Genomic DNA, 15,531 nt, shown 5'->3' with positions numbered 1-15,531 from the left:
GCTTCAAGGAAAAAGTTGTGAAAACAACGCAAATAACACAGCGCCAAATCATTTCTGTTCGAATTAATACGAACACGAATGAAAAAGTTTTTCCCTGGTTCTTCGTTTTCTTCCTTTGTATAAATGTAAACCGGTCAATGAAACAATGTTGCTACAACGGTCCTGTAAATGTAGAACTACTTAACTGGCGGGTGTGGTTGACTCCATTGTCTAAAAGTATAGGGTAGTTCAGCGGAATATATATTTTAAAATGATTATTTTTGATTACCTAAATTTTAATTTCGGATTAAACTAATCAATATTTTAAATTAATATATGTATTTTGAAATCCAAATATGTCTGTTTACTTATATTCGTGGTGTCTAACATTATTAATATTGCGTTCACCCCTTTTTTCGTTATGGTACGATCCCAATGGGAACGTGCGAAACTGGGTTTCAGTTAATTACGGTTGGTTCGACTCGACAGATGCGGCTTCTCTAAGCAATCTTCTGCGGTTTTTATAACATTGAAGCTTTGCAAGTCATCTAAACTCTCACACCATGGATGAACATGACATGACATTTCCTAGTTTGGATCCTGCAACAGTTGAGGTATTGAGAGGTAAGCTTAATATATTTTTGTTCGTTTTTCTTTTTCAGTTTAGCTTATCGTAAAGCTAGCCAGCATAAACTGCCAGTTTTCACCAAACGGTTAAAATTGCTCGTCAACAAGTGCACTTGTTAACGTGAGCTCTGAACAGTCAATAAATATACTAAAATAGGTTCTTTAAATATATTGATAATGGATTTTACAAGTTTTAATTTCTGTGTGTTTTATGAAGCAGATGTTTATAGGACATATAGTGTAAATCGGGTATACCCTTCAGCTAGCTGTTTAGCCTTCACCTCAACCTAACTTATGTTGCCTAGCAACCATGACAACAGAAAGCTCAGAATGGTGAAGAGAAAAAAAATGGAGCCCGAGGTTCTGTAGCCACGTAATACTCCCGAGTCTTGTGTTGTTGTACCTCTTTCGTAGAAAAAAAATCTTTAAAAAATTTAAAAGGCCAGAGCTTTAATTTTGAGTTTTTTTTTTTATTAATGTATTTATTTTTGAACTACTTTTATCACGTTGATATGATAAAATTCACCTTAATTGTAAATTGCCTAAATGTTGGTAGTGATTCAAGCAAGTATCATTTGGGATACTATTTTAGTTAGAGATTTTTTGGTATTATCATTTTGTTGTTACTTTAGTTCATATTCAGTCTAATGTTAGAGCAGTTTAAAATGTTCTCTTCTTTAGTGTGTGTATTAACTGACCTGGGGGTCACAGCTGCCTGTTCATCTTCAGGTGAAACAGTTTGACCGAGTTTTGAACCGGGCTCAGGCCGTAAATCAGATATCGCATCTGGAACTGGGTTGCTAGTTGTTTAGGTAAATTGTTTTACGACCTTTGCTGTGTTTAGGTAAAATGTTTTACGACCTTTGCTGTTTTTTCTCTGCTGTCTATCTTGCCTATCCTCGATCTTTGAATTTTGAAAATAAAAGACAAGCTCTACTCAAAGATCTTGAGAACGCTCTGTGAACAGCTCGGAGGAGCCGACAGAGTTTTTTCTCCTTCTGCAGAAGCTTTGTCATAAAATTCATATACGTTGTCTGTGGTTCTTTTATGTAGGTTCTAGGAAAATACCTATCAATTTTGGTGCCGAAACCCGGGATCTCTCATACCGACCGCTGTCAGGCAGAGGAAGACACGCTGAATCCGTGCATGGCCAGAGTCAACTGGACCTGGAAAGAAAGACCCAGGAAGCAAATTCTTCGCTGGGCCGGCGACACATGTCCGACTTTGTCTGCCAACGGCGGAGTGACGAGATCCAACCGGACAGTGCGAAAACTACAGAAACGTAAGTGAATTTTAAAATGTTTCAAACGAATGATACTAAATTAAAGTCGACATAAATAAAGGGTTGGAGTCCCAGTTGCAACTAAAATGCTAAGAATTGAGGTTTGGAATCCCAGTTGCAACTAAATGCTACTAAATTGAGGGTTGGAGTCCTAGTTGACATTGACACTTGATTCAACTAAATGCTACTAAATTGAGGGTTGGAGTCCCAGTTGACATTGGCACTTGATTCAACTAAATGCTTTTGGGTTGAAGTCCCTGTTGACGTCGTTTCAACTAAACAAAGGAAAGGCTCTCAGAGCCTCCTGTTTTTGGGAGACCCCTTAAGGGTAAGTCCTCAGGCGGATAGGAAGCTTGTCATTGCTGTGTGGTTTTGATTTTTTGATGGGTAAATAAAATGATTGGTGCTGAGTTTTCTGACAAGGCAAAAACAGATAATGTTGCGCTAAATCGTAGTCATTACTGTGCTGGTATTGCTGGTTTGCTACTGCTGCTTTGATGTGTGTGTGCGTGAAAGATTAGTGTGAGAGTGGTTGGAGGTTTAAATACCGCTTTGTATTTTACCTCATGTAAAACAGTGGAATTAAGCAGCAAACCTCTTGTGGATGCAATAGGCAAGATTCTCCCACTCGAAAGAGTCGAAGCGGGGAATACCACAACAAGGTATTTTAATTGCTGGCCCACTGAAAAGATCTCCAGTTCATAGGACTCCCTAGGAGTCAACGAACCTGGACCAAATTTAAATAAATTCAAATAAATAATATTTTCAAGCTGAAATTGCAAGTGTTTTAAATATGGGAAATAAACATTCTTGTAATTCCTTACTCGCTGAGGGCCCCGATGGGGATGAAAAGTACATGCTGTCCAGGTTTCCTGGTAGCACTGTACACATGAAAAAATGGAGAAAGAAATATAAAATAGACGGAAAGCTAAAAATCGATAAATGGCAAACAATTGTGAGAATTTTGGAGAATAGTGTAGCAAGAAAAACGGGGATAAAAAAGATTAAAAAGGAGGATGAGTTGAGATGTGCTAAAATATGGTTAAAAGCAGCCACAGACCGGAAAGAACAAATTAAAAAGATTAAAGACAAAAAGCTTGTAGAATCAAATAACTTATTTGTAAGACCAGAAGACAATGAAATGGTGCTATCCAGACGGAATGCTCCAGTGGGGCAGGGAGAGCAGGTACGGCCGACTGCTCCACCCCAACCGCTGAAGCAAGCTCGTCTGCCTCTGTTCCAGTAGCAACAGCCCCGGCAGACAGTCTTCCGGACGCGCCCGCTACTGGCAGTAAGGAGCCCCAAAGTATTCTGTATCCCTCACTGGAAGGTTTAGATCCACCCCCGTATGTGGGAGACAGAAGTCAAACAGAACATATGCCAATTGAACAGCCACATTACAATTTAAGGTTAAATCCTAAAAAGAAGATCCAATATAGTCCTGATTTACACGGGGGACATGTTGAAGAGTACCCCATGATACAGGTACCAAACCCTAATGCTGGTGAGGATGATTCACCACATACATATGTTTTTAGACCCTGGACTTTAGAGGAAGTCCAGAAAGCTGTGGAAGGAATAACACCTGCAGCAGAGGATCCCAATAAATGGATAGAGGACATGACTGGATTAATTCATTCTTATAGACTGAACGGAGTTGAAGCGGGGGTAGCAGCCATGACCTCGCTAGGAAAAGACTGGGCAAAAGTAAGGGGAAACTATACGGGAAAAAATAGAATAGGCCCAATAATATACCCTGATGGAGAAAACCCAGAGCTGAGTGACGCATACAAAGCACAATGGGATCCAGTATGTGAAAGAGTTAGAACAGTTTTCCGTAAAAAGGCAAACTACAATCACTTAGCGGGGATAAGACAAAAAATTGGAGAGGACGTAGACGACTTTCGTCTGCGGTTTGAAAAAGAGTTCAAAGTTCACAGTGGGATTACCTATGATGAAGGGCCCGACAGCGTATATCAACAACAACTGAAAAACGCTTTAATGTCGAGTTTCCGCCCTGAAATTGAGGGCTGGATTAGAAAACACCTGGTCGAATATGACGCTGCCTCAGTCCCACAACTGATGACATGGGCACGTCATGCAGAAAAAGTAGTTAAAAAACCAAAAACAGGGTCAGATGTTTTTCATCTGGAGGATTTTGGAGAAGTAGAAACCTCTGCCTTTTTCCGCAGCCTTTCCAGAGGCCGAGGGAGAAGCAGAGGCAGAGGAGGTCACTATGAGCAAAGACTCCGTAGTTATACCCCACAAAAGGCACAACATTCAGATGAATGTTGGAATTGTGGAAATCCCAATCACTGGGCAAGAAACTGCCCAATGAACAAAACAAATCAACAGAGACGTGGCAGATGGGAGAAAAAACAAAAGCCTAACTCCTCAGTATGACTAGATTCTGCCACACCCAAACAAAACACACCACCAGATCAATTTGGTGTAATGGTGGACATATGTGCAGCTTGGGATATGTTAAATGCATTAAAAGAAAACCTTACATCACACTGAATGTTTGTGGGGAAGAAGTTGAATTTCTATGTGACACCGGTGCATGCAAAACGGTTCTTAAAACTAAAATAAAAGGTGTAAACCCACAAACGAGTCTATTTGGGTAAAATCTGCCGACGGACAAACGCATAGAGAAAATATGTCAAAAAGTACATTTTTTAAAGACCCTGAGACAGGAATTAACGTAAAAGTTTCTGTTGTGATGTCATCTAAATGTCCAATAAATCTGTTAGGTAGAGACCTAATGACAAAATTAGGAATAGCAGTAGTCCCTGTACAAGATGGGATGAGAGCTGTCAGATTAAAACATTCTGATATGTACACAGTTCAAAAAAATGAACAAATCTACTGTTCATATGATTTAAAGCCAGCTGACAATCCTCATGTCCCAGGAAAGCTTCTTAGAGAAGCTCGTGAACAGTTGGACTCACCTGAAACGGAAATGAACTACAATCAGTTGCATGTAACAATGAACATCCTAAATGATCCACAGGATGATTATGTTAAAAAGTTTTTAGAAACAAATCCCGTGACACTGGCTGTGACCGAAATGTTCACAGACCGACGGTCTTATGCAGCTGTGACTGTGCTCCTTCCGACTAGCCAAACAGAGCTGTATAAGTTACCGGCTAATCCACACATTTCATTATTCAAGCCGCATAATATCACATGGGTAGATGTGGGTAATAGAACTAAAATAGCTGGTGAAGCCGCTGATTTCAAAGAAGGTGAAGACGGTTGGAGCTACAGCCCCAGCTGTGACGTCTGGAAACAATCACTATGTGAAGTAGTCACAGGCACAGCTCAAGTCCACGCGTTTGAGTGACACACGAACATATTTTTTATGGAAAAGGATGTAGCTGAACTAGCTGAACTTCCAGAAAACTTGTGGACAAAAGGTCCCTCTGATGTCGGGTTACTTGATTCAATTCCCCCGGTGCAAATTAAAGCAAAATCTAGCTGGAGGCCTAGAGTAAAACAATACCCTATAAAACCAGAAGCACTAAACGGGATTAAACCAGTAATTGAAGGTTTGTTAAAAGGAGGAATCATAAAAAGGTGTTCAGATTCTCCTTGTAACACACCTATTTTTCCTGTTCAAAAAGCAAATAAAAAAGACTGGCGTATGATTCAGGATTTACGTTCAGTAAATGAAGCAGTACAAACAAGAGCACCTAATGTGCCAGATCCACACACGCTGCTAAACTCGCTTAAACCAAGCAATAAATTCTTCACAGTAATTGACCTCAGCAATGCATTCTTCTCTGTACCCATTCACCCAGATTCACAGTTCTGGTTTGCTTTCACCTACAGAGGTCAGGGGTATACTTATACCAGATTACCCCAAGGGTTTGCAGACAGTCCAAGCATATTTTGTGAGGCAATTATGGCCTGCTTATCTGATTTCCAAATGTCAGACAAAAGTCAACTTTTGGTGTATGTTGATGATCTGTTAATAGCATCAGAGAGCGAGGAAGCCTGCAGAACAGACTCACTTGCTCTGCTGCACCATCTCTGTCAGACAGGGAACAAAGTAAACAAAGATAAGCTGCAGTGGGTGAGAGAAGAAGTAAATTATTTGGGACACACACTGTCTGCTGAGGGAAAGCAGATACAGAAAGCGAGAAAGGAGACTGTTTCTGAAGCACCTAAACCAGAAACTAAAAAACAAATGATGTCATTTCTTGGACTTTGCAATTACTGCAGAGCCTGGATTCCACACTATGCTGAAAAAACTCAGGCTTTACAGGATTTGATTCATGGCACCCCAATGGCCATGACTGATAAAATAGCTTGGAATCCAGAAGCTGAAAAAAGATTCACTGAACTAAAACAGGCACTAATGCAGGCAACAACTTTGATTCTTCCTAACTATGAAAAAACTTTTATTCAAACTGTGGATTGCAGGAATGGTTTTATGACGTCTGTGTTACTACAAAACCATGGTGATAAGCTAAAGCCGTTAGCTTTCTACTCAAAGAAATTAGATCCAGTAGCACAGTCTCTACCAGACTGCGTCCAAGCAGTCTGTGCAGCAACATTAGCAGTACACATGTCGGCTGACATAGTTTTGTTTCACAAGATGGAGCTGTTAGTTCCACACGCTGTAGATGTTCTACTTCTGCAGAGCAAAATGAATTTGCTCTCACCAGCGCGACATCTTTCATACACAGCAACGCTTTTGTCACAGCCACACATTGTAATAAAGCGGTGTACGATTCTAAATCCAGCTACTTTGCTTCCATTACCAGATGATGGAACGCCACACAGCTGCATAGAAGCTACAGAGCACTTGCAGCTTCCAAGGCCAGACCTACAGGACACCCCATTAGCATTGGGAGAGGTCTGGTTTGTTGATGGGTCATGTTCAAAGGACCCTACGGGTAAAAATCAGACAGGTTATTCGGTTGTTGCTTTGCCAAATGAAATAATAGAAGCAGGAAAAATTTCCAGCACTCATTCTGCACAGGCAGCAGAATTGATTGCTTTAACAAGGGCATGTGAACTGGCAGAGGACATGTACTTGACGGTGTACACGGATAGCCAGTATGTTTTCTCTACGCTGTTTTATTTTGCAAAACAATGGGAGCGTAGAGGAATGACAACATCAACTGGGAAACCAGTAACACATGCATCTTTACTTAAAAATCTTTTGCAAACAATACAACTCCCAGCTAAACTAGCTGTATGTAAATGCACGGCTCATACAACAAGGACGGATGAAGTTTCAAATGGGAACAGACTAGCTGACAAAATAGCTAAAGAAGCTGCAGCAGGGAAGCATGGGACAGGAACTTTCTCAGCACAGACTGACGGAGAACAACAAATGATAGACAAAACAGTGCTGAAAGACATGCAGGACAACGCACCACAAGCCGAAAAACGGATGTGGATAACTAAGGGTGCGAAACTTAATGATGGGAACATTTTTGAAGTTAAGGACAAACCAGTTCTTCCTAAATCTTTATTTAAAGCTGCAGCAATTGTGACGCATGGGCGCTGCCATGTGTCAACAGGGGGGATGGAAGCCATAATACAGCAACATTTCACAACGTATGGTTTAAATTCCTACCTAAAAAGTTTTTGTACTGCATGTCCAGTCTGTGTGAAACACAACCCACAGGGAAACATAAGGCCAAAACGAGGCAGGTTCCCAAAACCATCTTATCCATTTCAAACTATGTATATGGATTTTATTGAACTTTCACAAAGTGGGCCATACAAATACTGTCTGGTGATGATAGACGCTTTTTCTAAATGGGTTGAAATAGTTCCAGCAAAGCATGCAGATGCTTTGACAGTAGCTAAGGCTATTTGCAAAACTATTATTCCAACGCATGGCATCCCACAGACTGTTTACAGTGACAATGGACCACATTTTGTAAACCAAGTGATACAAAACATGGCATCTCACTTGGGAATGACATTGAAAAACCACTGTGCCTATCACCCACAGAGTGCAGGGCTTGTGGAAAGAACAAATGGCACGGTGAAAAGCAGATTAAGAAAGTGCATGGCAGACACTGGCCGACCCTGGCCAGAATGTTTAGACTTGGTGAAGCTCTATATGAGAATCACCTCAACAGCAGATGGTCTAACACCTTTTGAAATAATTCATGGGAGAGCTTACAGACTGCCTCTGTTTGCTCCTGACTTACAGAAAGCTGATGAAGAACAAACATTAGCAGATTATATGATCAGGACTCTTAAACTGAAGGAAGTGTCCAGTGCGAATTTACTGCCTTCTGACTCTTCTCCTCCACAGGAGGCACCTCCCATTAAGCCAGGTGACTGGGTCTACATAAAGGTCATCAAACGAAAGAACTGGACAAGTCCACGGTGGGAAGGACCGTTCCAGGTGCTGATGACAACACTAACAGCTGTAAAAATCGCTGAAAGACCCAGCTGGATTCATCTCAGCCACTGTAAGCTGCAGAGAGTGTTGGACCCCTAATCCGGAGTAGAGAGGAAGGTGGGCTTTATTGCCTCCGGGCTGCAAAGGGGTGCTACTTTTAGTGTGGTTCGTCTCAAACCCGGTGAAGAAACGCTTAAGATTCTCACTCCTTTAGTTTGGGGGTTCTGACATCTCTGTGTGCCGAGCAGCAATGGGGACTCCATATGCCAGATGGATTTTCTACTGCGCTGTGACTGCAGCATGTTTGATGTTTGGAGGAAGTAGTGAGCCTGAGTTCCACAAACACGACTACAGCACCAACCTGTGGTGGAAACTAATGAATAGAACCGCGTATGAGGGACATGCTGTGAACTGCTACGTGTGTGCGCAGCTGCCGGTTTCTATTCACAACTCAGGCCTCCGACCAGGTGACATTACTGACAACAAACAGATGTGTCTCTATGTTCTAAGCACCAGACCACGGCGCGTCCCACCCCTAAGGGGAGACAGAGCGCGCGAGAAGGACTATTCAGCTGACCTCCGAATGGGAGAGGCTGTGCAAGGTCTGTTTGGATTTTTAAATTGTTCACTCGCAGACGATGTACTTCCTTTTGCATCATCTCAACAAACTGTATGGAAGATACCAGAGATCATTTCATTAGCAGGAGCTAAACCAGGATCTCTGGGGAACTGTGTCTACAATAATGGACATGTTATTCTAGGGACGTTACCTTGGAACTTGTGTAACAGAGTTTACACCTACTGCGAACCGACACAGGATTTCATCGACTGCACAGCCTGCAGGGGTCAAAGGATGACTCCACACTGCAAAGTCTGGAAGGACAACCCAGACTGTGACAACTTGTTTCAGGAGAGGAGTTTCAACATCACGCATAAGACAAAGAGGAAACAGGAGACAACGCTGTGCAGTGCCATAGTGCCAGGAGACTATGGTTCACGTATGTTGGCAGATTGGTACTTCATATGTGGAAATGAAGCGTACATGTTTTTGCCGAAAAATTGGGGAGGACTGTGTGCTGTGGTTCCGTTAATCAACCCAATTGCGTTCATCAGGAAAGCACAAAATGATCCACGTACCCGCTCCAAACGAACAGTTATGTCAGAGGTCAAAAGATGGGGAGGCCTAACTACACATACTGGAGTTCCATGGGAATTCAGGATTTGGAACGGCGGAGAAAAATTCATGCAAGGTCTGTTTCCGTGGGTTGGAGTAGGTGAGATTCGGGACCACGTAGAGATAAACAGGTACGGATTACTGCGACTAATCAACATCACATACCAGCTGGCCAATGGCACTGCGAAAGAGCTGACTGAACTGAGAAACATGGTTATGCAAAATCGTGTTGTTCTGGATTTCCTCACTGCCCCTCAGGGTGGGGTCTGCAAAATTATTGGCCCGACGTGCTGCACTTTTGTGCCGGATGAAACAGGAACTGGAGGAACTATTTCTGATGCTCTATATGAGCTGGAGGATCTTAAAAAAATATGTGGAGAGTGGAACACGCGGCTCATCCTTTTTTGATTTGTTTTCATGGCTCACGTCTGGTCCATGGTGGACTTTACTGTTAAAGCTCGTGACACCTATTCTGATTGTTTTGGTTCTGTTCTGTCTTTTTACGGGTTGCATTATTCCTTGCCTACGAAGTATGTTGTTTAAAACAATTAACACAACTGTTGTCAGTTATCAGCTAGCAAAGGCATCCTATGAGACAAATGAAGATGACTTGTTTCGAGGTTCTGACGATTTTCTGAACAATGATGATGTTCTGTAATCAATAAACAGATTAATTCATTTGCTGAATGATTCCTACACCGAAAATGTGAAAACAAGTGGTGTTAGTGATGAGAAACCTGCATTTGATTTATTTTGCTGTTTCTTTCTTTTGTTTTTGTTCATTTCATTTATTCATTATATTAATTTAGTCATTGTGTCATTTTTATGTTTAGACTAGGAAAAAAAAAACATTCTTGCATTTATTGGTTCTATTTTATTTCTTTTCTTTTCTATGCTTGGCTTTTGAATAGGGTTTACACACATGGTAAAATGATAAAAAGGGGGGAATGTTAGAGATTTTTTGGTATTATCATTTTGTTGTTACTTTAGTTCATATTCAGTCTAATGTTAGAGCAGTTTAAAATGTTCTCTTCTTTAGTGTGTGTATTAACTGACCTGGGGGTCACAGCTGCCTGTTCATCTTCAGGTGAAACAGTTTGACCAAGATTTGAACCGGGCTCAGGCCGTAAATCAGATATCGCATCTGGAACTGGGTTGCTAGTTGTTTAGGTAAATTGTTTTACGACCTTTGCTTTGTTTAGGTAAAATGTTTTACGACCTTTGCTGTTTTTTCTCTGCTGTCTATCTTGCCTATCCTCCCTCTTTGAATTTTGAAAATAAAAGACAAGCTCTACTCAAAGATCTTGAGAACGCTCTGTGAACAGCTCGGAGGAGCTGACAGAGTTTTTTCTCCTTCTGCAGAAGCTTTGTCATAAAATTCATATACGTTGTCTGTGGTTCTTTTATGTAGGTTCTAGGAAAATACCTATCAATTTTAGTGACAGCATTCATGTATTACCCTTCTAAGAACACATTTTGACTTAACTGTTTATTTGTTTTGCAGCAGCAAATATCAGCCCAGACATGCTTCCCAGTCTTTCCAAGGAGGACCTACGTGATCTCTTTCCAGGGCCAGAACACTTATTCAGAAGGATAGCTATTTGGAGGACAACACATGCTGAAAATGAAGTGGTAATAAATTTTTATGTAGAGATATTTAGTCATTAAGTATTTTATAAGATAATTGCAATCTTTACTTTTCAGTCATTTTGTATGTAGAAACATTTTTCATTCATAATTTCTGTCATATTTTTAGGGGGAAAAGTCAGACAATCTTCGACCAAGCACCTCCATGGGAACCACACATGGCAGCTCTATTCCCACTACTCCAGCCACTTCACCAATCCTTTCTTTCTCCTCTACCGCTGCTCCCTCTTCTAACCCAGGAGACCAACATGGCATTAAAACTGTACAGCTTATAAGTCCACTATATGTGATATACACAGACACAGAGCTGGAACAGTCAAGAGTCAACTACTTGGAGAAACAGCGAACTGGGCAAGAGGGAGACTGCAGGCTCTCCAAAGAACTTCGCTGTCGCTTAATAAGGAACACAGTAACAAGCATGATGGCAATCAAAAGAGCTGTGGGAGGTGATTTCCAGTGTCCATGCAGCCGTGAGCTAACGGTGATGGCTAAGCGACTCATTGAGTACTATCCAATGTTACGGGACATATCTGCAGCAAATGGAGCTGAATGGGTATGCCGATATATTTTATTCAAAGTCAGTCTGTGTGGCTTAATTTCATTTTGACTAATATTATTTTGACACACTATTTTTGTGAATGTTTGCATTAGGAACCTGTGAAAAAACAGCTTCTGAAAAGGGTCCAGAATGTGACGCCGACTGTAAAGAAGCAGGGACCAACTCCTTCCAGAAAGAGAAAGCAAGGAGTTGCCTTTTGCAGCCAGGATACATTGGCTAATGATCCAGAGTCTATTGTTCCAACCCCGATATTGGACAGATCGCCACCACAGAGAGGCAACTCCACAGAGGCCGAACATTTGGATGGTAGGAGAATTTCACTTAAAAATTGACTATGCTAATCCACCTTTTTGACACTTAAAATATTTTTTAGAATGTTTCTGTACAACACTAAAATGTGTTTAGTGTCTGTCTGTCTGTGACTCAAAAACAATGATTGTACAAACAGAAGCATTGATCATGTCATTTCAACAGGGCATGAAGGATTTGACAGCTTGCAAAATCAGGCAAGACATTATAAAATTCTACGCAACCTATACAAATCCAGACCCAGACCAAACAAGAAGGATGTTGCCCAGCTGTTGGATCTTGAATATCAAGCCAGACGTGCTTACATTGATGGTGATGTCATGAAGAACCAGGAAAGACCAAAAAAGATTCTTCAGGCATATCCCTGCTTCAAAGAGTTGGATCATGTAAGAAAGTTAAATTGCTTTGTATCTGATAAAATTGTTTCTTAAAATGCATTTTAAAAACATTCATACAAACAATTGTATCAAAAAACACAAACAGATTGTATCAAACAATTGAATCAAAACATTGTATGCAACTACTGATAAAACTTAGATTGTAAATTGTTTTACTTTTTTTTTGTTGAAAGTGAGAAAATATTGTTTTGTTTAGTTTTGGACAGATTTAAAATTTTCAAAATTATGGTTTTAGAGAAATTGTGGAAAGATTTTGACTTTATTCAAATTCATTCTGTAGTGCACAGTTCATCATTCTATATTATATTTTTAAAATATTACAAATTGAAATTTATATAATTGCAAGTATTTGCTTGAAATGTATAATTTATTCAGCACATTCATGTGTCTTTCTATGGCAGCTAATGGATGAACTGCAGCGGATTCTCAATAAAGGACACTCTCACTTCATACCTGATCTGAAGAACCGCTGGCAGACCTTTAGTGAGAAGGCTCAGTTTTACGGAGTTTTCAAAAAAGTCTTGAAGCCTCCATCGGCAGATAAAGGTGATTTCAACTTTTATTGTGTATTGAGTTGAAAGCACTGACATTGAATTAGTGTAACTGTTGTAAAGCTATGCTAAAACTAATGTTTTATATAGATGTAATCTTATTGACCACCATAAATGAAATTACTTTTATTTTTCAAGTAAACAACACCATCGCCATGATCAAAGCTCTCCCAGACATGTTCCCTTCAACTTTTGCTCCACCTAAAAAGTTGGGACCAGCAAGCGAGGGAGTGCTTCACATTCTTGAGGTGAAAAATGTGACACTATTTAATATTACGGAACCGTTTAAAAACACAGATTTGGGGTTTATTTGGTGTTTATTATTTTTCTTTTTGTTTTTCAGTGTGCAGAAGACCCTAACACCTTTCTCCAGGCACGACCGTTGTTGAGCCCTGTGGTGGTCATCTCTGAGACCAACTGTGTCCTGGCCATTGGAACTATGCCGGTCGTAATATTTCCAAAGGAGGACATTTGTTCCTCTTTATTATATATTATGGCATGCTATTATACTTTCCATCTCACATATCCAAAATTCATCTCCACTCTTTTATTGATTGTTCAGACAGAAGTCCTCATGGACAAAATTCATGACAAAGACATGACAACGTCATACAAAAAAGCAATAACTGAGTGGAAAAAATTTATTACTGAGTAAATGTTGAAAATGTTGTTACTGCAATGGTCATTTTGCACTACAAAAATGACCATACCAACATAGAATGAAGAAATTGTAATGTTTGATTTATGTGCAACTTCTATAATAAAGCAGTTAAAATGAATTGAAGTTGTATTTTTATTTTAAGTAGACATATTTTGTATGTTGGTAAATTATTGGACTTTTGCCATTCTTTATGAAAACGTACAAAAAATATTAAGACTTTGTATCAAGAAATGTAATCTAGTTTTTAGTATAACTATACTGGTTTCAAGAAAAATTAATATTTGCAAAAACAGATGATATCTGTAAATTGTTCTTACTTTAAGAAAAATGTTCTATGTATTAAGAAAATAAATCTCATATATTCTATTTGTATTAGTAAAATTGGCTTGTTTTAAGTACAAATACACTAATTTTAAGAAATTTGTAGGTTTATCTTGGTTAGATATTTTTTCTTGTTTTGGAAAATCTTGACGAGATAAATTTTCTTGTTCTGTTGGCAGATAATTTTTCTTATTTTAAGAAAATTATACCCTCTTTTTGTACTTTTTTTTATTGTTTTTGAAAGGAGACTTTTCTTATTTTAAGAAAAATGCTCTATGTATTAAGAAAATACGCAGTTCCTGCAAGAGAGGGGAGCGGCTGTGTGCTGTATAAAATCAGTGGGTTCACTGTGCAGCAGTGTGTTCACCCACTAATCAGCCGTGACTGATTCGTTTTTCAGGAACAATCTAAAACATGACTTAATCAGTTATTAAATAACTTTTTTTCCCATTTCATATTGTTTCTGAACTGTTCGTGCTGTAGAGCAGGGCTGCAACACGTCGATCGCTGAGGGTTTTGAGTCGATCTCAGCATGAGGTGACAAACTGAACGGCGCCAGGAGGCTGAGAGCAGAACGTCGTCCTCTGGGTCCTTATCAAAACGTTCGTAACTTTATTAAAGAACAAAAAAAAAATCAACAAAACATGTTCAAATTAATGATATAATCTCAGTGATTATTGTTTCAACAAGGTGTTGCGCAATTCTGTGCGTTTCTGTTGCATTATCAAAATAACGAGCAGAGCAGGAGTTTAAAATTAACTCATCAACCACCTCTGTGTTCATGAGAGGCTTATTAATGATCGCAAAATAAATATCAAGCCTGCAGACCTGATATAATGGACTGAACGTTTTTAACATAATCTCGGGTAGGCTTTTGGAGCGCAGGAGGTTGCCATGGCAACGGGTGTGCTTAAATGACAGAGAGAGACGGAGAGTAAAAAGGTGCGAGTGGTTTAGAGTTGATCACCTGTTCGGGTCAAACACAGTAAATATGTTTCATTAGGTATTTAAAAAACAAATGGCTTCTACCGCGTTAATTATGTGAAATTAAATTAATTGTCTAATATAAAAAAATAGTTTGGTGCTTTGAGCTCAGAGGCTTTTCCTTTATCAAACAATTTGTTTTTTGCCTCTTATTTAGTGGAAATATTGATGTTGATGAGATTTTCTCCAAAATGATAACCTTTTTCAACCTTTATAGCTCCACTGTTGAAAATGAGAAACATTCACAAATAACGTTGTTAGGTATTTTCTGAAACCTACATAGAAAAAGAGAACCACAGACAACGTATATGAGTTTTTAGCCAAACTTCTGCAGAAGGAGAAAGCACAGTGAATTGCTCCTCCAAGCCGCTCACCATGTGTTCTGAAAACCTTCAGTTTGTTTGTCTCTTTTATTAGCAGGGGAGAGAAAGGAGTGAACAGGAATGGAGGGGGTGAAACCCACATCCTATCTTCACAGTAGGATGTGAATTCAGACAGATAGAGGGGAGACAGAAACTAAATTAACACATAGATAGGTTTTACAGCTCAGGACTTTCCCAGGAAGATCTAAGTCACCATCTGTACATGCTTGATTAAGGAAGATTTAATTTTGTCTCCCAAGTTTCAACAAATTTGAACACTAAACCTCTAAATAAAAACTAG

The 15,531-nt window shown here is 39.7% G+C and overlaps 1 protein-coding gene and 1 long non-coding RNA gene across 3 annotated transcripts; both read left to right on the top strand.

The window, feature by feature from the left end:
• The first annotated feature begins 469 nt into the window (after positions 1-469).
• On the top strand, positions 470-13,681 carry LOC145554194 (uncharacterized). The gene is made up of 8 exons (XM_081613691.1): positions 470-603; positions 10,943-11,070; positions 11,195-11,638; positions 11,737-11,950; positions 12,119-12,339; positions 12,753-12,897; positions 13,041-13,150; positions 13,246-13,681. Exons 1-8 carry the CDS (start codon positions 543-545, stop codon positions 13,555-13,557), a joined length of 1,635 nt encoding a protein of 544 aa, XP_081469817.1. The 5' UTR covers positions 470-542; the 3' UTR covers positions 13,558-13,681.
• Positions 1,193-10,820, top strand: LOC145554205 (uncharacterized). Of its 2 annotated transcripts, XR_014090236.1 has the most exons (3): positions 1,193-1,418; positions 1,451-1,888; positions 8,175-10,820. It is a non-coding gene; the product is annotated as an uncharacterized LOC145554205 (long non-coding RNA). The 2 variants fall into 2 exon arrangements; XR_014090235.1 differs by having other exon boundaries at positions 1,193-1,888.
• Positions 13,682-15,531: the final 1,850 nt, after the last annotated feature.

This window comes from Poecilia reticulata, chromosome 12 (genome assembly GCF_904066995.2).
Source record: "Poecilia reticulata chromosome 12, P_reticulata-male-v2, whole genome shotgun sequence".
Taxonomy (NCBI): Eukaryota; Metazoa; Chordata; class Actinopteri; order Cyprinodontiformes; family Poeciliidae; genus Poecilia; species Poecilia reticulata.
The sequence above is the reverse complement of the archived record's forward strand: the minus strand, read 5'-3'. Positions and strand labels throughout refer to the sequence as shown.

Bases quoted from the DNA above. Each gene is read 5' to 3' on its own strand.
- LOC145554194 (XM_081613691.1), top strand. From the start codon at position 543: ATGGATGAACATGACATGACATTTCCTAGTTTGGATCCTGCAACAGTT. The intron at 11,071-11,194 runs GTAATAAATTTT...TCATATTTTTAG, and splicing joins CACATGCTGAAAATGAAGTG to GGGGAAAAGTCAGACAATCT. The intron at 11,951-12,118 runs GTAGGAGAATTT...TCATTTCAACAG, and splicing joins AGAGGCCGAACATTTGGATG to GGCATGAAGGATTTGACAGC.